Below are 23,486 nucleotides of genomic sequence, written 5' to 3' on the forward strand. Positions count from 1 at the left end.
TATTTTATTCTCTAAGTATCCTAGTTGAGTAATGTGTTTCCAAATGTCCATCTAGAATCCAGGAATCCCAATAAAATCTTACAAAAGCATGACTTTCTATTCTTGATTTCATAAGTGGCACCAACTCTAGAAAGGAATTATTTCCTATTCAAACCTTCTCCATTCTTTCTCATAAAGGGTCTCAAAGTGTCTAGATGTCTTCTCTAGTATCCTATGAGTCCCTAGAGTCTATATAAGTCTGTCTTATTTTGTCCTAGAGTCATTACAAAAAAACCTAAAAGTAGTCCATTGTTGCCATTTTCAAAGCATTTAACAAAAGACATTTAGTTCTCTAAATTCTACACATTATAAATCTATAAAACCTATACCATTCCTTTCCTAACTTAGCCATCTATCCAACCAACTTCCCTATTTCTCAATCCAAACCCTAGATCTTGAGTTATAATCATGTAAAGTCCAAAACGCTAATTCTATATTTAAGTACAGGGTCGGAAAAATTTTATGCAAAAACTCTTGATTTTCTTTCACAAAATAAGTTTATTAGGTACCTGAAGCCAAAAGCTATCCTCATGAGACATTGCATGCAAGTGGAACATAACACCTTATGATGGAATTTTGCAGGGACAAATTTTAGGTCAAGTTCATGAGATGAACATGAAAAATAATAAATTATAAAATTACGTTAAATAGACCTTTAACAAAAAGAATAAAAAAATTCCCTTTTGTGTTGTTCAACTTATATATGATTTTTAAAATGTACCATGTAAGTATACCTCCTGGGTGGTCGACTTTGGGGTACAGATGGAAAAACCAATCCCCACCCTATATCATTATTGGGCGAAACCCTATCTCCTAAAAATGGGGTTGGGTCAGGTCAGATTCCCTTCAACTTGTAATGAGGTCGAATTTTCAATTTTCTCCACCCCAACACCTATCGTTGAAACCTAACCATCCTTATGATCCTTTTTTACATTCTTTTTCCTTTAACAAAATTTTACATTACATACAATATAAAGAGATATATATATAAAATCCTTGTATTAAATTGATTTATGGGGTTGACAATCCATAGTAATTAGTTTGGGGTTAACCCTATGTTGGGATAATGTATTTGTGGGCATTACACAATGTCAAAATAAGTTTATTTGTGGCTGTTCTACCTCTATCAGATGTTGTTGTGGGCATGTAGTCTGGGTTGGCTTAAAAAACGCACATATAAAGCCCAACTCAGAGCCAGGCCCAAGTTTAAGCCCATTGGAGCCATGGAGGAGAGAGACGTAGTAAAGTAAAAAAAAAAAAGAGAACTAAGATGCAGTGTCATCTCTACGTTGCGCCCTAGAACCCATGTATCTCCTCTAAAACCCTCCGCCGTCTGCGATTCATTTGATGAAAGAACACTCAGCGTAAGGCCTCTTTGTCAGTCCAGTGATGGAAATGCTTGAAATTTACAGAAACAGTTCCGTCGAGTGGACCCCATCTCCCGTAGTCGCGCTCGCCACAAGCCCCGACGATTCTCAAGTCGCCGCCGCTCGAGAGGACGGCTCTCTCGAGATCTATCTCGTCTCTCCTGGCTCCGTCGGCTGGCACTGTCAACTCGTAAGACGTTGGTCCTTCCGTTTATTTTGGTTTTCTTTAATTGCATTCTTCCTACGTTTTTTTCAGACGATAACTTCTGTTCTTGTCATGTTTCAGACGATACAAGGGGATCCTAACTCTAGAGTCTCCTCTCTAATCTGGTGCCGCTCTAAATCGAAGAGTAAACCCAATGGTAAATTGCTGTCTTCGAGCATCGATGGATCGATTTCTGAATGGGACCTCTTCTCACTGCAGCAGGTTGACTTTTTAGTGTATTCCTTAACAAGGTTTATTAGCATGTACTGATTGAAGGACCTAATGCTTATTGAATATGGTCTATATGGTTTTATCTGTTATTTGCGACTTTGCAAGTCGTGTATCTTCCTATTGAATATTTTGTGGCAGACCTAAAACAGATGCTAGTCATTTTGGTGATTGTGTTACTTCTTCTTCATTATTTTTGCTAATTGCATAATGACTTATACATTTTGGTTGCTTATCTATTTGCTTCGATGACTCTTAATTACTAGATGAAGTATTTAACTTGAACTGTTTAGGGAGAAAAGACTGCTCACTCTGAACGGTTATCAACTTTGTTCTTATCTTAAAGAAACAGAGACCAGAAAAAACAAAATGACCAGTCTATTATCGTTTGATTGTTCACTGCTGCAATAATGATTTTCTTGTTTCTGCATTGGCAGAAGATAGTGCTCGTTTCAATTGGAGTCTCTATCTGGAAGATAGTGGAGGAACCTTTACTTGATTTAATGGATTGTGGCAAACTTGAAAATGGATGTGAGAATGGGAGACATAAAGGTCATAATTATGATAACAGTGAAAGTAGTGATACTAGTGACAGTGATGATGGTGAAGATAATTCTGTTGAAGTTTCTGCTGCTTCCAGTTACAAGGGGAGTTCAAGTGTGGCCCTTGGTTGTGATGATGGCTGTGTTCGCCTATATGCTGTCTCTGATTCAGATGAACTAGTCTACAGAAGATCATTTCCTAGAGCTAGTGGTGTGATTATCCTAACTTTTACTTTCTTTCTGTGCTGTTAGAAATGTTTGCATGCACACTATGAAATTGTTATTTTTTGTAATTTGTTCAGAAGCCTTTTTTTGCGTGCTGGTTTGCAGGGAAGGTATTAAGTGTTGCTTGGAGTCTTGATGCAACGCTAATATTTTCTGGGAGCAGTGATGGGTAAGTACTATTAGGTTCTATTTCGGTTTGTTGAGTCTATTTATCACATAAGATTTTGTTTGTGTTCAGTGAAGCATCTAATGTGGTTCTGTTTTGGAGCTGGGTTTTGCAGGTTTATAAGATGCTGGGATGCACAATCAGCTCATGAGCGTTATAGGATTACAGTTGGGCAAGGAGGGTTGGGTGGTGGATCTGAAATTTGTGTGTGGTCATTACTTTTCTTAAGGTGCAGTAGCAATTCAATCTTCTTATGTAGTAAATGCTTGTCTCGTGTTCCCAAAAATATGAGATGCACATCATAGGAAGAAACTTTAGCAGGAAAAGTTACATATGTATGAATTTTCTATAATTAGTTTTCTCTGCTTAGATTTTGAGATGGCTGAAAAGAACCATCAGATTTAATGGATGCCAAGTGTTAGCCTTCCATTTTTTGACACAATTATCCTACTTGATGCATGGAGAATCTCCCCTGGCTGATTGGAAAACTGATGTTTTTCAGGTGTGGAACCCTTGTGAGCGGAGATAGTACCGGTGCTGTTCAGTTCTGGGACAGTCATTATGGAACTCTGTTGCAAGCTCAATCTTGTCATAAGGGTGATGTCAATACTTTGGCAACAGTACCAAGTCAAAACAGAGTGTATTCTGGTGGTTCGGATGGGCAGGTATTTAAGTTCTTACTTTTGCTGATGCATTCTTTTATACTTTTCTTGTTTCTTTCCCTTCTTTGAAAAAGGGATAAAATGACCTTATTGGTAGAGTTGTAATCGAGGGAGGAATCAAAATAACAGTTGGAGTAGGAGGCAGATGGGAGGACTTTGATGCAGGAAAAGTGAAGAGAAATTACAAATGATAATCAGTGATTACAGGAAATAATAGAATCTGCCAAAACCACCGGAATCTGCTTTGCAGCTGTCTTTTGAACTTATTTGTTTGTAAGGATGCATCCAGGGTGGGTTTAATGGGGGTCTACCCCGCCCGACCTGCCAAAAGCACAGAAAGGGTCTACCCCACCCGACCTGCAGCTGTCTTTCGGCGGGGGTAGACTTTCCACCCTCTATATAAAAGATTCTTTCCTTTTGAGAGGATACTTGAGGAAAAAGAAAAAAGGAAAAGTTTAGCTAAATACTAACGGATAACTATGGCACCTCTTTTAAAGAAAAGACAAATAGTATTAAAAAAATTAACTTAAACAAGATTTTCTAGAAGAAGGTTTGGATGGGCCATGGGCTGTTGTCACGATGTTCTGGGGATGTGGAGCTGGCATGTGGATGTAGGGATAGGGTGGGACAAGGTGGGGAAGTTTGTCAGCATGGACAGGTTTGGATTCGAGATGGCCTGTGGATGCAGGGATAGTGTGGGGACATGGTGGGGACAGTGGGGGGAGTTTGGTAGCATGGTCGGGGTAGGATTTTCCAACCTGTAATGGATTTTTGCAGGGACGAGTCCAGGGTTGGGCTTGCAGGGTTTTTGAGAACGTACCCTGAACCTGTTACTTTTGCACCCCTATTTGAATGCTGGATCATGAAATATCTGCTTTATAGAGGAGAAACTTCATGTAAATGCATTTGGGTTTTTCTTCCACAAAGATAGCTAATGAGGCATATGATTAGTGCACACAAGAAGTGCATTAATTCTGTTCTTGGTAAACCTACTCATCAGCAGACTTTATGTATACATGCATGTGTTATATTCGTATAAAAATTATTATACATTTTTAGCAATTGTGTCATTTCTTGTTGTGTGAATACTGCCTAAGATACTGTTACTGATGGCATACCGCTCTCAAACACCTTTCTAAATCCGACCAGTGACCAAACCAGTACACAAAACTCACCCCTCCATTTCTGGAATGTCCAACCCTCCGACCTCTCAGACATTAAATCCATCACTCCAGCCACAAACCTAGAGTCCAGCCTAACCTGGAAAGCTTATCCTCAGCACGATTTCCCAGAAAGCCACTCACCTCTTTTGCTGGCTACCTACCAAAGGAAGGGGAGATCCCAGCCCCGCAGATTTCTCCAAGGAGAATCAAGCAACCAAGCCCAATACCTGACTGATCCCGAATCTGGGCGCCTCATTTGCCCCACCTCCAGGGGAGCCCTCATGCAAATTGGTGGTGGAATTGCAATCTGCAAAACATAAATATGATGATGAGACCTGGAAACAAATGGAGTTGACGGAGGTTTTGGAAGTTTTGTATAAAGGGAAACTACCAGGGGTGAATGACGATTTGAGAGTCGCAAAGAAAAAAAGTAATGATAATTATCTCTTGGAACGTCTGTGGAGTTGACTCTCAGAGGAAAAGAGCCACAATTTGATACTTCTTGGACTGCAGCGAAGCTGCCATCATCATCCTTCAGGAGAGCAAGACTCAAAACATAGATAATTTGATCGTCGATGATCTCTAGCACTGTCAAAACTTTGCTTGGGTAACGGTCAACGCTATTGGGCTTGCTGGGGGGATCCTCATCCTCTGGAATGCAAACCTTATCGACAAAATTGATGAGAAGCTTGGAATGTACTCAATTGGGCTGAAACTTCGTGATAGAAGTATGGGAAGCACCTGGTGCTTGGTAGGGGTGTATGTGCCCACCCGATATAGGGAGCAAAGCTATTCTGGGATGAGCTTTCTGATCTCCTCAACTGTGGCAGCTTCCATGGTTATTAGCCGGCGATTTCAATGCATTTCGGTTCAGAAATGAGGAGTCCTCTCCATGTAACCGAATCACCTCATCAATGCGGGGCTTTACCGATTTTATTGGCTGCTATGAGCTTGAGGAGATTGGGCTCTCAGGAAACACACATACCTGGTCTAATGGGCAACAATGGCCAAAAGCTCTATGGCTTCCTACTTCGGCTGCACACTGATCTCACTTCCTGCCACTTATTTGGGTCTCGCCTTATTTGATTCCAGACCTCACAAACAACTATGGACTCCAGTAATTGAGAAGCTAGAAAGATGCCTTGCTACTTGGAGAGGCGGCCTTCTCTCTAAAGCTGGCCGGCTAATCCTCCTCAACTCTTGTGTGGCCAGAATACTTTGTGGTTTTGGAAGGATTGGTGGACATGAAGTGGACCTCTTGCTGACTGCTATGAAGCCTTGATGAAAATTTGCACTCAACAATCCATTACAGTGGCTGAAGTTTGGGGGACCAGTGCTTGCTGGAACTTTAATTTTCAGCGTGGTCTAAATGGTTTGGAGGTCCAGCAGGTATCCAACCTCATGTCTGACCCCCAATTGGTCCGGTTATGAACTCATAGTCAAGGTAAAATTGTTTGGAGAGGTGATGACAGTGGCAGATTCTCGGTTTCGTTTGCTTACCATCTCGTCATTGGTGCAATTGGATCTCCTACACATGACACAACCATTTCTTGGTGACTTTTTGGGCTGCTAAAGGTTCGGTTCTTCATCTGGTGTGCTCTCCTCAACTAAATCCTCACTGCAGACTACCTAAGGAGGAGAGGTAATAATGCTCCTTACACACTATGTCTGCTCTACAACGTGGCTGATGCAACAGTTCCCATCTTCTTCTCCATTGCCCCTATTTGTGGGGCTCGGCTGCTCAACCAAGAACTTCAATTTTACCTCCCCAAGGACCTCCTTGGTACCTGTCATTTGATCCTTGGCACTCACATCCCAACGCTTGGAAGGATCATCCTTTCGACCTAGCTAGCCCATATCCCTTGGGGCATATGGAAGTAGAGAAAAAACATGCGCTTTAGTTGCAAATTCAGGAGTGTGGAGGAGTTTTCTAGCATCATTACTGGCCACATATCTGCCTAGCTCCACACAAGGAAGGAATTTAGCAGCTTGAGAGACTCCCACCTTCGAGTTATATGTTTGTGTCTGCTAGAAGCCCTTCCATTATTGCATGAAATCCACCTCACTTGGGCATCCTCAAGCTAAATTTCGATGGAAGTGCTCATGGCAATCCTGGACTTGTTGGTTTTCGGGGAGTTACCCTTCTCATCACCTACTCCGGACCATTAGGGATTACTGACTCCACCTCTGTTGAATTTTATGCCCTCTTCCATGGGCTAATTGTTTTCCATGATCATCTGGATGACCCCCTTATTGTTGAAGGTGATTCACAAGTGGTGATTAGCTGGTGTTCAACCTTTGGTGAACCCCCATGGCAACGCTAGAACATTTTTCATCAGATTGTTGATATTGTATCTTCCCTTACTTGTAATTTGTCCTATATTCCGAGGTTAACAAATGCTTTTGCTGACACTCTTGCTAAGCAAGGTGCCTCCCTGCACTCCCTTGTTGTAAAGGGAATGCACCTTAACTAGGTTGTTTCTTACTATTTCAAATAAAGTTTCACTTCACTCAACAAAAGAAGGCATAAAATATAGATTATGTTGGGTTCCAACCTGTAGTTTAATGCTGTGTTTGTCTACAGTAGAATCAATAGTATTTTGTCTCTAACAGTGGTTGTCCTGTTCTTTTGTATCAATCTTGACTGTGAATACTAGTAGTAAAATGTTGGCGAAATATTTATTTTCTGACTGTTCTGATCATCTGCCGTATTGAAAGCTCTACAAGAAAAATCCTAGTTGTCAATGTTGACTATCTGACTCGTGCATCTTATTTTTTTTTTCAGGTTATTTTATTAAAGCTCACTTTTAACTCAACAGGATCTGGTGGTGATGATTCAGCCACAATATTAACAAAGAAATGGGTTATTGTTGGTTATGTCAGATCCCATACTCATGACGTGAGGGCGCTCACTATGGCTGTCCCTGTTAGTAGAGAAGGTTTGCTGGTTTTTATTAAGATTTAATCTTTCAGACTCACCATTTGTTGACTCTTCACTTTAAATCGTTGCAGTTGTTTCCTTTTCTTACTTTTCCTCTTCTACAGATGCATTGCTCAATGAGAAAGCAATTAAGGTCCGTCGTCGAGAGAAGCCCATGGACTTCAGTTATCACAAGTGGGCTCATACGGGGGTTCCTATGCTTATTTCAGCTGGTGATGATGCAAAGCTCTATGCTTATTCTGCAAAAGAATTCACCAAATTTGCTCCACATGATATCTGCCCTGCACCTCAGAGAGTGCCCATACACTTGGTTCCTAATACTCTCCTAAAGGGAACTTCTATGATTCTAGTTCAGTCCACTAGCCATTTAGATCTCCTGTCTATTCAATTGAAAAAAGATGCTCCTCCTGATATGGGCAACAGGAAGGCTGCCAGGACTACTCTACTGGCTCGTGTTAAAAGTAAGGCATCTCGGAAGATAATATGTAGTGCAATATCAAGTAGTCGATCTATGTTTGCTTACTCTGATCACGTCAAACCCAATTTGTTCGATTTGAAGTGTAATATTGGAAGGAAAGGGTTGACCATCAGTAAAAGATGTCTTCCACGGAACCTACCATTTGCCCATTCTATTGTTTTCTCTTCTGATTCCTGTAGCTTGGTGCTTGCTGGTCATGATAGGAAGATATATGTAAGCACTATTCGTTTTAAATTCTTACCTATCATGTTGTTAAAAGAGATCTATGCAGAATAATTTCAGCATTTTCTGTCTTTTCCATTTTCTTGTTCTTATAATTTTTTTTTTAAATTTTATTTTCATGTCACAGCTGGTGGATGTGGAAAGAGCAGAACTATTACATACTTTTATTCCCCGTAGGAAAGAGGATATCATCAATTCACCACCAACTGAACCCCCAATAACGAAAATGTTTTGTAGTTCAGATGGCCAGTGGCTGGCTGCTATTAATTGCTTTGGGGATATCTACATCTTCAATCTGGAGATACAAAGGTGCAGCTAGTAGCATTTTGCTTGAGTTTGCTCTTTGTTGATGCCATCTTCGTTGTCATGGTTGACGTTAATATTGTGATTCATCATTAAACTTTTCTTCTATTCTTCATTGTCATGGTTGGCGTTAATATTGTGATTCATCATTAAACTTTTCTTCTATTCTTCATTGTCATGGTTGACGTTAATATTGTGATTCATCATTGAACTTTTCTTCAATTCTTCATTGTCATGGTTGGCATTAATATTATAATTCTTCATTAAACATTTCTTTTATTATTTTTCTGTTATGGTCATGCTTTTGATGCAGTGCTTGGCTATTTAACATTGCAGGCAACACTGGTTCGTTTCCAGATTGAATGGTGCCTCTGTTACTGCTGGAGGTTTTCCTCCTAAAAATAGTAATGTACTTGTCATTACAACATCTTCCAACGAAGTCTATGTGTTCGATGTGGAGGCTAAACAACTGGGCGAATGGTCAAGGCGTCATACACTTGTTCTTCCAAGGAGATTTCAGGAGTTTCCTGGAGAGGTCATTGGACTCTCCTTTCCTCCTTCATTCTCTTCAACTTCTGTTATCATATATAGCTCCAGGTTTGGCTTTTTTCCCAAGTATCTTCAGCATTTTAAAAACAGCATGAATGTGGCTAGAGTGTCTTTTTTCTGCTTGTACGAAATTGCATGCAAAAGCAGTGCCAAGTTTCAAGTTGGGTCTCTTTGTCCTTATTTTTTTTAGGATTCAATATAGGTAGTGAAGGAGCCTGTAAAAATGATATGGGAGAAGTGACACTGCAGTTGATCGGTTAATGGAAACAGCTGAGCTCTTTAATACACATATCTTATAGGTGCATACCATTTCAGAGTAGAACAAATAGAGAAATTTTTTGTGTTCTGTACGTTCTTAGTGAAGCTCCTGAAAGTGCTTCAACCACTTTTAGTTATGTATGGAGCACCAATTGTTAGGACAAAATCTTCAAGATAGAAAGCTGGAGATGTTGGATAATATGGGAAAGCATTCACTTTTAGATATTGTGGTATATGGAGGTGCTTTTGTTAACTTATCTCTTACTACATTCTTGTTTAAGTAAATCGAGTGGCTTAGTCATGTGTGTGTGTCTCTCCACTAGAGCTGCATGAAAACTGGAGAGATGATTGTGCTTGGCTTTTATATATTAGCGAGGGTTGTAATTTTAGCACTGGAATAGGTCATCTATTTTTTGGCAGTAGTATTTAACACTTAATTTTCATCAACTTGGGGGTTTCTTGTGATGTACTTAATCAAATTTTTATGCCTGTATTGACGTATGATGAGTCTTAACTGCTCATCAACTTGAGGTTTTGTGTGTAGGGCTATGTGTTTAATAGACTTTGGGATGCCTGTATCGAAGTGTGATGAGTCTGATTTGATTAATGGTCAAGATTCACCTTCAAAGAAGCCAGCTGGTTCTTCTGCAAATGGGAAAGTGAAGCGCAAAAGGAAGGATTTAGATCAAGAAACTACATTACATAGTAAAAAGAACTTTGATTTTATGTCTTTCAGAGATCCTGTCTTGTTTGTTGGCCACCTCTCTGAAGATTCATTGTTGATAATAGACAAGCCATGGTTAGATGTAATTAAGACTTTAGATGCTCCAGTGCATAGACATATCTTTGGGACCTAAATGGGCACTTGCCCAGAAAGAAACCAAATTGAACAGTGGCAGCTTGTCCTTGGCCGATGGATATGTTTGCAGCTGAGAGCCTGCTGTGTATAATATCAAATTGTATGGTTGAGCCTTCGCAATCATGATGACGGAAAATGTATAACAATGAGGTATGTAATTTTTTCTGGTAGAATACGATGTTGGATCTATTTTTTTATTTTAGAGGATTATTCAATTTTTGTATCATTCAGCAACGAGTATCATATCAAGAGGTTGGCAGATACTAGATACTATGTTTTCTGAAGCTGCAATTGATATGCACATTTTCAGTCAAATTGAGTCTGTCATATTCAATCTTTTGTGTTTTTCTCATATAATCGAATGTAGTTTGTTGTAGTGAAGAACCTACTGAAACGATAGGTAGTCATTGGCTTTTGAATGAACCAAGGAATATGAATTTGAAGATTTGTTTGTATATCTATTTCTCTATGCTGAGTGATGGAAATTGAACATTAGGCTCAAAAAGAATTCTTCAGGAATAGAGACAGATTTTGCAGAGCAAACATCTCACTGTTCTACAATGAAACGCTGCTTTAATACTCACTTGGCCCTCGGGAATGTAGAAGAAGTAATGATAGCCTTTGTTTTGCTATGATTTACCCACAATCCAGGAATGGGTGTGAACTCACTCATCATACTTTTCTCAAATTCATCTTGTATTACCATAGCAATCTCTTGATAAACTGACTCATTAGTTGACCTAAAGGTAACATCACTTACATTGTTTTGAACTTTGAGGCAATTATTATTTTCACACTAAATTCATGTCAAATTTATCATGGATATAACCATTGTAAGTAAAATTTTAATTAATTCGTTTGAAGCATGAAGGGCATGCTTTAAACCTTATCTTTTTGCAACTTATATACATGTTTTGGCTTCTCTTCAAAACTTTTGAGGTTGTTCTATGTAAATTTCTTTTTTAAAGTAACTATTTAGTTAATACGCTCTTGACATCCATTTGAAAATGTATAAAACCTTTATGTTAGCTTTAAGGTTGGTGATAGGTTCAAGTCCACATACTAAGGAAATCCCACACGTCTAAGAGTAATGACATGATGGTAAATAAAGAATCATCTTGTATAGATGGCATTGATGTAATTAGTTTAAGTTTTAGGCGTATAATTATAATATTATAATTTTATTATCTAAAAATAGAGCTTCGAGAGGGTTAAGATACAAATCCATAACTTATTTTTTCCTCATATATTCTCCCAAACATGCATTCTCTCATTTTCTTTATGAGCTAATATATAGAGTCCTAAAAATTAATATGGTATCAAAACATTTATTTTTAAGATTCATAGCTATGGTTTTTAGGATTCCAGAAACCTATATTTTTTCTTTGATCATATTGATGCTTCACTTTTTCACCGTTGCTAAAATTTCGTTTTTTGATATTGTTGCTCGCTTTTCTCCTGTTGTCTAACATTACTCTGCCATTATCAATCCTTTCTATTTGGCTTAGACAATGTTGTTTTTTTTTTCCATTGAGAGACTACCATGTTTTTTCTACACTACTCAGTGATACGTAGAAAACATAGGTGTTGATAACAAGGGAGAAATTATTTTCGGAGACGAAGCTGCTCTCAGCAACATCTCGGTAGTTGTTTTTCCTCTTCTCTTGATTTTTATTTTTTGAGAAGAAGGTGCTTCATCGTTGACCCATCTAGGATTCTCCAACGAGTCCAATCCGAGTTGAACTGAGTTAACTTGGCAGAATAACAAAAAAAAAGCAAATACCAAGAGAAGACCCACTCCAGCCTTTGTCAAACTCGTCATGGTTAAATTCGCTCAAGCACACGACACATTCCAATGTGCCCTTTCCAAGCTTGAGGTTCTTCACAACCGAGTACTTGAAGATCAGAAAAGTCTCAATGACACGCGGCGAGGCGCGATCGACCGCCACGATCGGCCTGAGAGACGTCGCCACCAACCAAACCAAACTGGCCAGCACATTGGCGGACATAAATATCGTAGTCTAACTCTTGCATATGGTAGAGCTAGATAATTTAATATTTGTAATGAAAAATAGTTTTCTTAAAATATTTGTCTTTCCTACTCATTCGAGAGTACGTTTATGTTCAATTTTCTTTTTGCTTTGTACACAAATCATATTTTATTGATCCATGGAGGTATTCTTCTTGCAAGAGGTCAATTCAATGGGGGCTCTAAACCCTAGTGAATTTGGTTTTCTAATGAAACACACTGAATATTTTGGTTGATAAAATAAAAGATTAATATGATCATGAGCCAGAAATTTTTTTCACTGACTTTTTCTATTAGTTATATCAAGTCTTCCATCTTAGCTACAAAAGACAAGTCAGCACCTCCAGGCCAACTCACCAAATAATATAGAAGAGTCTAGAATGTGTAGCCGTGTCCATTCTGTTATTGAGAATATTTTGTGTTATTTGGTGTATAAATTGACCCTCTTGTAAAAGGACTATTGGGCAAGAGAGTACCAAAGCATTTCATCATTTTTGTTGTTAGTCTGTTTTCTATTATGGTATCAGAGCTGTGTAAGGACTCACGTCCAAACCCACTCATGGCTGAATCACAAAACCCTCCCAAATTCTCCCTCCCGTCTCCCTCTCATTTTATTACTGTCAAATTAAACAATGACAATTATCTGCTGTGGAAGGCACAACTAATGCCTCCTCAACAGCCAGAATGTTTATGGATATGTTGATGGGTCCATTGTTGCACCGAAGCTGCTCGATGAAAATCCCACAGACCCAACTTCTCCATATTTGATTTGGAAACAGCAAGACCAAACCGTTATGACCATCCAAATTTCCTCTCTTACCGAAAATATCATTGCTCATGTTGTGGATGCATCCACCTCACGGGAAATTTGGCTTATCTTGTAAGACCTTTTTGCTTCAAAATCTCAACCTCGCGTGATGCAGCTTCAATATCAGATCACTACCCTTAAGAAAGGTTCGGATTCGATTACTGAGTATTATAAAAAAACCAAACTCATCCGAGATACCCTAGCGGCGGCTGGTAAAATCCTCTCCTCTGATTTTATCGCATACCTATTGGCTGGTTTGGGAACCGATTTTGATTCGGTTGTGACCTCCATTACCACTTGCCTGGATCCTCTTAACCCCTCCCAAGTATACAGTCACCTCCTTACCCAAGAATCTTGTCTCCTTCATCAACAAACAACCCTCACTGTGTCCCCAGAATTTTCGGCTAACTTTACCACCACAAATCCCACCAATAACAGCACCAGAGGCAGGGGCCAGTTTCGAGGCAGAGGAGGCTACATGGACCGTGGACAAAGTCACAATGTAGGTCGGTCCAACCCTTCCCATTTTTCCCAAAATCGTCCTCCCTGTCAAATTTGTCACTGACATGGTCATATCGCTCTTCAATTCTACTATCAGTTTGATCATGCATATCAATCAGCACCTCCTCCTTTATTAGCTGCTCATTTCACCTCTGCCCCTTTTTCTCATGCTACTGCATCTTTTGTTGATCATAACTGGTATCTTGATTCCGCAACGACTCATCACTTTACTCATAATTTTTCTAACTTATCTGTTAATCCCTCTAAGTATAAGGGCGATGAGCAGGTACGGGTTAGTGATGGCAACTCTCTCCCTATCCACCATGTTGGCAGCTCTGTTATTCCCACATCTTTTGGCAATCTCCTACTCCCTCAATTTTATCATGTTCCGTCAATTTCAAAGAATTTAATCTCTGTTAAAATTTTTTGTGAAGATAAATGTGTATTCTTTGAATTTCATTCATCTTTTTTCTATGTGAAGGACTATCGTACCAAGAAAACCCTTATGCAAGGTCCTACTAGTCACGACATGTATGTTTTTCCTCTAGCCACATCTTCATATCAAGCTCATATTGGTTCTAGAGTCACCCCATTCCAATTGCACGCTCGTTTGGGTCATCCTTCCATGCAATTAGTTCAAATAATAAAATCACAACTATCTCTCCCTGTGAAGTCCTCTCCGTACACTGGGTTATGTTCTTTATGCTATCTAGCCAAACTCCATCAACTACCATATCCATATTCTCCATCTTGGACCACTGTTTCATTTCAACTCTTGTTTGCCGATGTATGGCGTCTTGCCCCCACTGTGTGTAGGGGTGGTTTTCAATATTATCTTTCCTTTGTTGATGACTATATTCGATTTACGTAAATTTTTTCATTAAATTGTAAATCCGATGTAGTTAACGTATTTTTATCCTTTAAATGTCACGTTGAAAATTTACTTCATACAAAAATACGTGCCTTACAATCTGATTGGGGTGGCGAGTTTCGTTCTCTTAATACCGTGTTACAATCTTTTGGCATTTCTCATTGCTTGTCTTGTCCATATGCTCACTCTCAAAATGGTTCCGTTGAAAAGAAACAAAGACACATTGTAAAAATTGGTTTTGCTCTTCTTGCACATTCCTTCTCTCCTAAAAAATATTGGTCTGATGCTTTCGTTACTGCTGCCTACTTAATTAATCAGTTACCAACTCTTGTTTTAAACCAGATATCTCCATTTGAAAAATTGTGGAACAAACAGCCAAATTATAATTTCTTGAAAACTTTTGGTTGTCTCTATTGGCCTAATCTCAGACCTTATAATAGACACAAAATGAATTATAGATCTCTTCCTTGCATTTTTCTTGGGTACAACCCCAATCATCATGGCTACTTATATTATCACATCTCTACCTCCTGAATGTATGTCTCACGAGATGTTCTTTTTTATGAAAGTGTTTTTCCATTTCAACACTCTCCATCCATCCCATCTACTCCGTTGCATACTACTCTGCCCAACTCCTCTTTCTCTTTTCAGCCCATTACCTCAGCCTTATCCAATCCCATCACTCCTACTTCATCTACCTGGCCCACTTCTCCGTCAGTCGACAAGCCCAATACTTCCTCACCAACTCGGCCCACCTCCTCACATTTACCGCAGCCCACTTCTCCCTCTCCTTTTATTTCTCACTCTAATCCCATTTCTTCTTCCCGAGCACCGTCTTCGCCAATATCTCCCGAGTCTTCAGCCTTCTCTCCTTCCCCAATTTCCAGTGTTCATCCTATGCAAACTAGGTCCAAATCCAATATTCATTTTCCAAAAATTCAAACTGACGACACCGTTGCTTGGCCGACACCTCAGGTCCATGTCACCTCCACTATTACTCTAGACAAACCCTCCTCTGTTACTGAAGCCTCAAAATATCCAGAATGGCGCCATGCGATGCAACTAGAGTTTGATGCCCTTCTATCTAACAATACCTGGACTCTTGTACCTCCAACCTCCTCTCAGAATCTTGTAGGATGCCGATGGATCTTCAAAATGAAATATCTATCAAATGGCTCGGTTGAAAGGAGAAAAACACGCCTTGTCACCAAGGGTTACAACCAACTCGAGGGTTTGGACTACTCCGAGACTTTCAATCCCGTTGTCAAACCGACAACCATCAGGTTGGTTCTTTCTATTGCCCTCTTTGCTAATTGGCCGGTTCATCAGTTAGATGTACAAAATGCCTTTTTACACAACACATTGGATGAAACTGTGTTTATGTCCAGACCAAGAGGTTTTGTTCATCCTCAATTTCCCACATGTCTACCAGCTCAATCTCGCCTTATATGGTCTTAAACAAGCCCCTCGTGCGTGGTATGCACGCCTGAGCAGTAAGTTGGTTGAATTGGGATTTGTCATTTCCAAATCTGACACTTCATTGTTCATATACCGACATCAATCTGTTGTTCTTTATTGTTTAGTCTATGTTGATGATGTAATCCTTACTAGTTCGGATAGCTCAGCTATTACTTAGTTGGTTCAATTGTTGAGTGTTAAGTTTCCCTTAAAAGATCTTGGTGATCTTCATTACTTCCTGGGTATTGAGTGTCACAGAAATTCGAATGGGATGATTCTGTCCTAAAGAAAATATAATCTTGATTTATTGCACAAGACCAATATGACTAATTGTAAACCAGATGGGAATCCTATGGTTCCCTCCACTAAACTCTTTGCTTTTGACTCAACATCAATGGAGGATCCTTCTCTGTATAGGAGTGTGGTGGGTAGCCTACAATATCTTCTCTTTACCAGACCTGATTTAGCTTTCTCAAAAATCGGGTGTCAATTTATGCATGCTCCTTGTCTTTCTCATTGGCAATCTGTGAAGAGGATCTTAAGATATTTGAAACATACACTGGGTTATGGTTTGGCCCTCACTCCTTGGTCCCCGGTTCTGGCTGCCTTCTCTGATGTCGATTGGGCAAGATGCCCAAACGACTGAAAATCCACCAGTGGATATTGTTTATTCTATGGCACTAATCTCATTTGCTGGAGTTCAAAAAAACAAACAACTATTGCTAGGTCCAGCACAGAGGCTGAATACAAGGCCTTAGCCCGTGCTACTTGTGAACTTGTTTGGGTACAATCTTTATTGTCTGAATTGGGTGTCTTCTTATCTAAGTCTCCCATTCTTTATTGTGATAATTTGGGGGCTATTTACTTATCTGTGAAACCTGTGATGCATTCCCGAACAAAGCATGTGGATGTTGATTACCATTTTGTTCGAGATCGTGTTCATAACAAGACTCTTCAAGTTTCGTTCCTTTTAAGCAAAGATCAAATCGCAGATGTTTTTACAAAGCTACTGTCCATTACTAGATTCTGCACACTCAGATCGAGCCTCAGTCCTGCCAGGGCTGCTGGGATCACCGGGGGCTATTAGCAATATCAACTCTTCCATCTCAGTGCAAAAGACAAGTCAGCACCTCTAGGCCAACTCACCAAATAATATAGAAGAGTCTAGAATGTATAGCTGTGTCCGTTCTGTTATTGAGAATATTCTGTGTCATTTGGTGTATAAATAGACCCTCTTGTAAAGGACTTTGGGCAAGAGAGCACCACAACATTTCATCATTTTTTTTGTTAGTCTGTTTTCTATCATTTTCTAATAGCAACTTTAGTTTAGCTCAAATAAAGATTTTCTCCACCATTTCTACACATCCCATCTGGTTAAATAGTTTGATGGGATTTTCATCTTTGCCCATTTGATAAGTATGTCTTCATACAAATGGAGATGTGTTTTCATTTGAAAATCTCCATCTTGGGAAATTTGCATTAGGAGACACTCATAGATATAAAGCTCTTGAATCAAATCTTCTACACAGTTATCTTTTAAAAAGAAAAATAAAAGAAAAAAAATGTTCAGGTAAAAGATTTCTTTAGTCTTTCCTTTGGAATCAAAGAACATAACCACAGAGATTACCCTAAACCCAAAAAATAAAATACACAAATACATTGGATCAAGCAAATGAAAATACACAAACAACCACAAGATGAGAACCTACTGGATCAATGGAAATGACTGTGATGATGGTGATGTCTGCATTCATCCAAGCCAAAGCACTGCAACAGAGGATAGCAAGCAACAAAGATGCATCTTCCGATCCCTCTGAGCATGTAAGAGATCAGTAAACACGGGCAGCAACAGCAAACCAAAAGGGGATCATCACGCGGGCTATCATGGCTATGATGATGATGATGATGGTGGTGATGTCCCATAGCTACTCCTTCAGCCACGAAACTGGCAAACAAAATCGACTCTGTTTCGTAAATCAAATTCAATCAGAGAAAACCAAAGCCAATTCTCGATGTTGCTTCATTAAGATCCTCCTGTTTATTATTTAAATGAGATATATTCTTGGTCAAGGATGAAAGCAAAACCCCAGCCAAACAGTGATTCAAAAAACTAAATTAAAAAAATAATAATAAATAAAATCTTGCCAATGTTAACCAATCAATCCAGTAGAAAGATGCAGAAATGAACAGGATTTCTTACGGAGAAGACACCAAGATAATTAAAGAAAGCAAAAACAGAGCGGATGCGAGAGAAACCCTACCTTAGCTGGAGGAGAGGACCGAAGCCTATCCAACTGTAGCTTTCCGATCGCTCTGTATGAAATTACGAATGCAGACGCAGTTTAACCCCAGGGCCTCCATTTTTATCATCGTGGCCCGAAGTCCGCACGCGTTTCTTAAGAATTAAGATTCCATACTTTGTAAAGTGAAACCGAAATTGCTAATTGGTTATCCAAGCCTCCACGCGTGTGTGACGCGTGGCGACCAGTCAGCGCGTCTGGTTCCTGTCGCACGAGTTGTTTTTTAAGCAGGACGAATGGAGTTTGATTGGATGTGATTTTATTATGAGGGCAATTTTCAATAATTTTTAACGGATTTTTATACTTTTTTAGAGTAAAATTACTCAATTTATTTATAAAAGATTTAATTTTTAAAATTTTAATTAGACTAATTTAATAAATGTTTTTGTCTAAGGAACATCCTTCTCTCTGATCGGGGTTGTCGGTTTATGTCCTTGTATGTATGCTCACATAGCCGTTTGATATAGTAATGAAAGAAAGTAAAAACAAGAAGAAGAATGAAAAGGTTGTGAGAGAAAAATCATTGTGAAGGAAAGAGGTAGAGAAAATATTCATTTGAAGAGCACGTAATTTGTTTCATTTTACTAATCTAAACAATTAGTAGTCTTTGTGTAGGGTTTTTTCTTAACAAAGGATAACTTCCTATTAGAAATGCAATCCCCTGAAAGCTTTCGATAACCAAGTTCTTTTTAAAATATAAAAAATACTTCCTATTTTAACCCCACGACTCCTATTTCAATCAAAACTAGACTGTATGATGTCTCCCACTTAGCTCGTGATTCTTATCAACTCCCTTGAAGCTAGCTATGCCGAACTTCTTCTTGAACTTTTAACCTTCAAACTCAAGCACCGGTTCGTCCTTCACTAGATCTTTGATGTATTGATACTTAGATGACTAAGTGTCTGCTCCTCCTATAAAACACTGGGTTTTTTAGACAATGCAATAGCTGATGTAGCCACCACACCTTAGTGGTTCTGGTGCAACTCTATAAGCAACTTGTAAAGCCACACTCCTCGTGTGGCACAATATGTGACTGCATTGTATTTTGCTTCCATGGGGGTGAAAGTGCAATGATCTATTGCTTCTTCAAGGACCAAAACAATATTGTGGACCCAAGACTAAAAGTTGTTGACTGTATGTTGACTCCCTTCTTGATTTTGATGCTAACAAAACTAAATAAAGTTAACAACTGTAAATTTAGTATTTATGATACTTTTCCTTCAAGAGATTTTCATTTCAAGGGCTAAAGCATCAAAACGAATCAAACTTCTCAAAGACTTCAAGCATTATGGAAAGTCGAGAAATCTTGAAGAATCACCCTTGAAAGATGAAGCCAAATTGAAGATTAAAGTTTTAGGACTTATGGAGAAATTCCAAAACTCAATCTATGTAAAAAAGAACTATCCAACTCCTTCAAATTTGAGGTACAATGCAAACTTGGAGTTTAGAACATAACATGCATTCAAACATGTTTTAAAACCATCATATACATATTTCAAACATGTTAGAAGCACTTAGGATCATTCATTCTCATGCTTCCAGTTGAAAGTCATAAACATAACATGCATTCAAACATGTTCTAAAGCATCAAAATGAATCAAACTTCTCAAAGACTTCAAGCATTATGGAAAGTCGAGAAATATTGAAGAATCACCCTTGAAAGATGAAGCCAAATTGAAGATTAAAGTTTTAGGACTTATGGAGAAATTCCAAAACTCAATCTATGTAAAAAAGAACTATCCAACTCCTTCAAATTTGAGGTACAATGCAAACTTGGAGTTTAGAACATAACATGCATTCAAACATGTTTTAAAACCATCATATACATATTTCAAACATGTTAGAAGCACTTAGGATCATTCATTCTCATGCGTCCAGTTGAAAGTCATAAACAAGCTTAGGTGACATTATTGTAAATAACTTATGTTCTTTGTCTTTTCTTCACTCTCTCAAGAGTAAAGAGTATACTTGTAATTTAATGTACTCGTGACATTTATAAATAAAGGTCAAGGGGGAGGGTTTGGATATCTTCCACAACCCTTATTCTCATTTTTCTCCTCTCCTTTACATGTCCATCTCTGTCTCTTTTTCTCTCACATTTGTTCTTACCTCTCTCTTCATTCACCTCACTTCACTCCTCTCCTCCTTTCCTCTTCTCTCTTACACTCTATGTTGAAGATCTTAATATTATATCCTGAAATCAACATGGTATCAGAGTAGTGATTCAAGGATTCCAATTTGCTTCATTGCTTCTTGGATTATGAAACATGAAGATGATGATTTATGTTGAAGAATTCATGGGCATTCAGTTCGAAGAAGACTGCCTATGTTGTTTCAGAAAAGATAAGTCCTTTTCCTCTTTACTTCTCTATGAAACAATAGGTCTTTTGCACCAATTTCATGCATGTCAGGTGCTTTGTGCAAGATGGACGGATAATTCTCTCTGATAGCACTTCCAGAGAGAAACCCACCATATCCACGATTGACTGTTCTTTTGTTCCTAGCCAATCTAGACCTCTTGTATTCAACAGGTCTTAGGTGAGGCACTTCGGACTGTTTGCCCTCTTCATTGTTGTTTGATAGACTAAGCGTCCACTTGGAGTTTTTACAACCCTGTTCTGGTTGGACTCGGTGGCATAGCTATGCTTCTTCCTTGCAAAGGTTGTTTATACAAAAGGGATTGCCTTCGGGTGAAGGATTTGCTTTCACAGTAGCATCGGCGATCACCTCCTTTCTACATTGCCTTCACGAGATTTCTTGATGATCTAGGTGATCTTGTGTGACCCAAGCAAAAACAGCACCAGTGACTTACCTTCTGTCTGGTTGGTGATTGCTGGAATAGCTCTTTTGGCTGTTTATTAGCCTAGTAGATGGCTTTCATAACTTGCTCTATATTTTATTGCTTCCTTAACTTGCTTTGTTACTCGTTATACAGCCTGGTGGATTGGTGTCGTCGTTTACTCGGTTTTCTGGTATCTTCGTCAATCTTGTCGGACTAGAAAGTTGTCATATCTCCTTTGATCAATTCAGCACTATCTCATGTAGCCTGGCTCCTTACTATTGTAACTTGCTTTGTCTACTCGGTTGACATAACGTGGCTGGCTTGATCCAACCTAGTATCATTTGTATATACAACCTGTCATGATTGCATCACAAGTCCATCCAGCACCATACAACAAAGTTTTTTTTTTCTATTGTTGTTTATATCAAGGAAAGTCGCCTTCGTTGGTTCTTTGACGTTTATATTCCTGGAACGTTGCTATTTCTTACCTTCAATATATCAGGAAATAACCAGCTGGTTGGCATCTTCATTAGGGAGCTTCTGTGGCTGGCATCTGGTATCTCATTCCGCAAACATAATTGTAATTGACCAGCGACAGCTTCGTTAAGCTTCATTAATTGATCAGCTTCATCTTCAATTAAGCACCATATATCCAGCAAGTCATATCTACTGGTGAATCATATTATCTTGGAAAATTGCCTTTGTTGCCATCTATCATATTTTTGGAAGATTAATGGATGCTAATTAGAGAGTATTCCTTTTAGCAGAGGATTTTCCATGTTGTTTTTGGATGTCTCCAACTGTTTTAGGTGCAGATTTTCTCTCTAATTGGTGCCTTACTATCTGGCATAGGTCCAACATCTGAAACCGAGTTATTATCAGAGTCGTTGGTTGAGATTATTTGTCGTCAATTAACCATTGCATACTGGCTTGACAAATATAGGCTCGACAAAAATAATTTTGTATCTTGCTATTCACAAAAACTCTAACCTTGGTTACCATTCGAAGCCTAAAACCAATTCGGAAGGGTCACATATCCTGGCTTTGCGACAACGATTCACTCTGCTCGGGTAAATTTGGTCTCACGAGTCAGCCTGACTAGGCCATCTCAACTCGGTCCAAGACTCAGCTTTTTACTTGGATTAACTCAGGATTCTACCTCGGTTTGACTCACTCACTCCCTATCAAAGCTGATATCTGCTATCTGCTACCTTGGATTATTCTCAGCTATTAATGTTGGATTATTATTCTCACCTTGCTCTACGATGTCTCTTAAGAACACCAGAGGCCAAAAGACTCTCTATCGCCAAGTTTTCACTGCTTCAGAAGATCAAGCATCTGATGACTTATACAAACAACCAGGCCACCTTCAACAAGATTTCTCCTATTATTGCTACTTCTATAACAAGTATAGTTTCAACTACTTCTCCATCCTGGATCATTGACTCTGGGACCTCTGAGCACTTGATAGGTAATGGTACCCTCTTAAATTCTAAATTTTCCTTGTTTAACTGACAAGTTTGTTTTCTATAGCAGGTGGATCCCAAACCAAGGTACCTGGGGTGGCGTCCACATTTGTTACACCTACTCTTCATTTAAAAGAAGTCTTATTTGTTCCTTAATTTCCATTAAATCTTTTATCCGTTAGTCAACTTACAAAAAAATTTAACTGTTCTATCACTTTTTCTCCCACTTCTTGTGTTCTTCAAGATCTGAAGGCAAAATAGGTTATTAGTATAGGTTGTGAAAGAGGGGGGCTCTACTATCTTGATCCACCAACACTAACAACCACCACTAGTGCTCAATATACGACTCTTTAGTGGCACAATAGGTTAGGACATCCTTCTCTTCAGTCACTCAAATAGATTATTCCTACATTATAGTCCATTTCCAGTATCAATTGTGAAGACTGTCAAGTGAGTAAATACCAAAAGAGTACTTATTCTCCTCCCTGTGAAACCAAGACTATTGCCCCATTTTTTATAGTTCATACTAGATATATGGGGCCCTATGAACATCTCCAATGTTTCCTAGTCTAAGTATTTCGTTACATTTGTGGATGATTTCTCCCTAGTTACATGGTTGTTACTATTAAAAGAGAGATCATCAGTTTTACCTCTTTTTAAGTCTTTTTGTGCCATGATATCTACTCAATTCAACACTACTTTAAAGACTATCTGCTCTAATAATGAGATGAAATATCAATCTTAAGACTTCCAAACGTTTTGCTAGGACAAAGACATCAATCACCAAACCTCTTGTGTCTACACACCACGACAAATTGGCGTGGCTAAAAGAAAAAAATAGACACCTTATTGAGTTGCCCGTGTTTTACTCCATATGCATGTGCCTCATTTCTATTGGCCCCATGTTCTTCTCACCGCCTGTTATCTTATTAACAAGCTTCTTCAGTGCTTGGTCAATAGACACCATATTCTTGTCTTTTTCCTCGTGATAAGTTGTTCTCTCTTCATTTGAGAGTTTTCGAGTGTACATGTTTTGTTCATAATACATCCACACTGTTGGATT

At 38.9% G+C, this 23,486-nt stretch overlaps 1 protein-coding gene and 1 long non-coding RNA gene across 3 annotated transcripts; one reads left to right on the forward strand and one right to left on the reverse strand.

The window, feature by feature from the left end:
• Window positions 1-1,327: 1,327 nt before the first annotated feature.
• LOC137966340 (WD repeat-containing protein PCN-like) lies at window positions 1,328-10,543 on the forward strand. Of its 2 annotated transcripts, none has more exons than XM_068812922.1 (11): window positions 1,328-1,596; window positions 1,693-1,833; window positions 2,277-2,592; window positions 2,712-2,775; window positions 2,888-3,001; window positions 3,275-3,437; window positions 7,383-7,536; window positions 7,643-8,229; window positions 8,366-8,547; window positions 8,878-9,138; window positions 9,893-10,543. In XM_068812922.1, the coding sequence occupies exons 1-11, from the start codon at window positions 1,429-1,431 to the stop codon at window positions 10,203-10,205; spliced, it is 2,463 nt and encodes an 820-aa protein (XP_068669023.1). In that variant the 5' UTR covers window positions 1,328-1,428; the 3' UTR covers window positions 10,206-10,543. The 2 variants fall into 2 exon arrangements, with proteins under 2 accessions (XP_068669023.1, XP_068669024.1); XM_068812923.1 differs by having other exon boundaries at window positions 2,280-2,592.
• A 6,826-nt stretch (window positions 10,544-17,369) lies between these two features.
• On the reverse strand, window positions 17,370-18,230 carry LOC137966716 (uncharacterized). The gene is made up of 2 exons (XR_011116238.1): window positions 18,136-18,230; window positions 17,370-17,819 (listed from the first exon to the last, which is right to left on the reverse strand). It is a non-coding gene; the product is annotated as an uncharacterized lncRNA (long non-coding RNA).
• Window positions 18,231-23,486: the final 5,256 nt, after the last annotated feature.

The sequence above is a fragment of the Aristolochia californica genome, unplaced genomic scaffold (genome assembly GCF_029961685.1).
Source record: "Aristolochia californica isolate CCGP_79_NKW_82.1479 unplaced genomic scaffold, dmAriCali1.0.hap1 SCAF_5, whole genome shotgun sequence".
Classification (NCBI taxonomy): domain Eukaryota; kingdom Viridiplantae; phylum Streptophyta; class Magnoliopsida; order Piperales; family Aristolochiaceae; genus Aristolochia; species Aristolochia californica.

Bases quoted from the DNA above. Each gene is read 5' to 3' on its own strand.
- LOC137966340 (XM_068812922.1), top strand. From the start codon at position 1,429: ATGGAAATGCTTGAAATTTACAGAAACAGTTCCGTCGAGTGGACCCCA. The intron at 7,537-7,642 runs GTTTGCTGGTTT...CCTCTTCTACAG, and splicing joins TGTCCCTGTTAGTAGAGAAG to ATGCATTGCTCAATGAGAAA. The intron at 8,548-8,877 runs GTGCAGCTAGTA...TTAACATTGCAG, and splicing joins TTCAATCTGGAGATACAAAG to GCAACACTGGTTCGTTTCCA.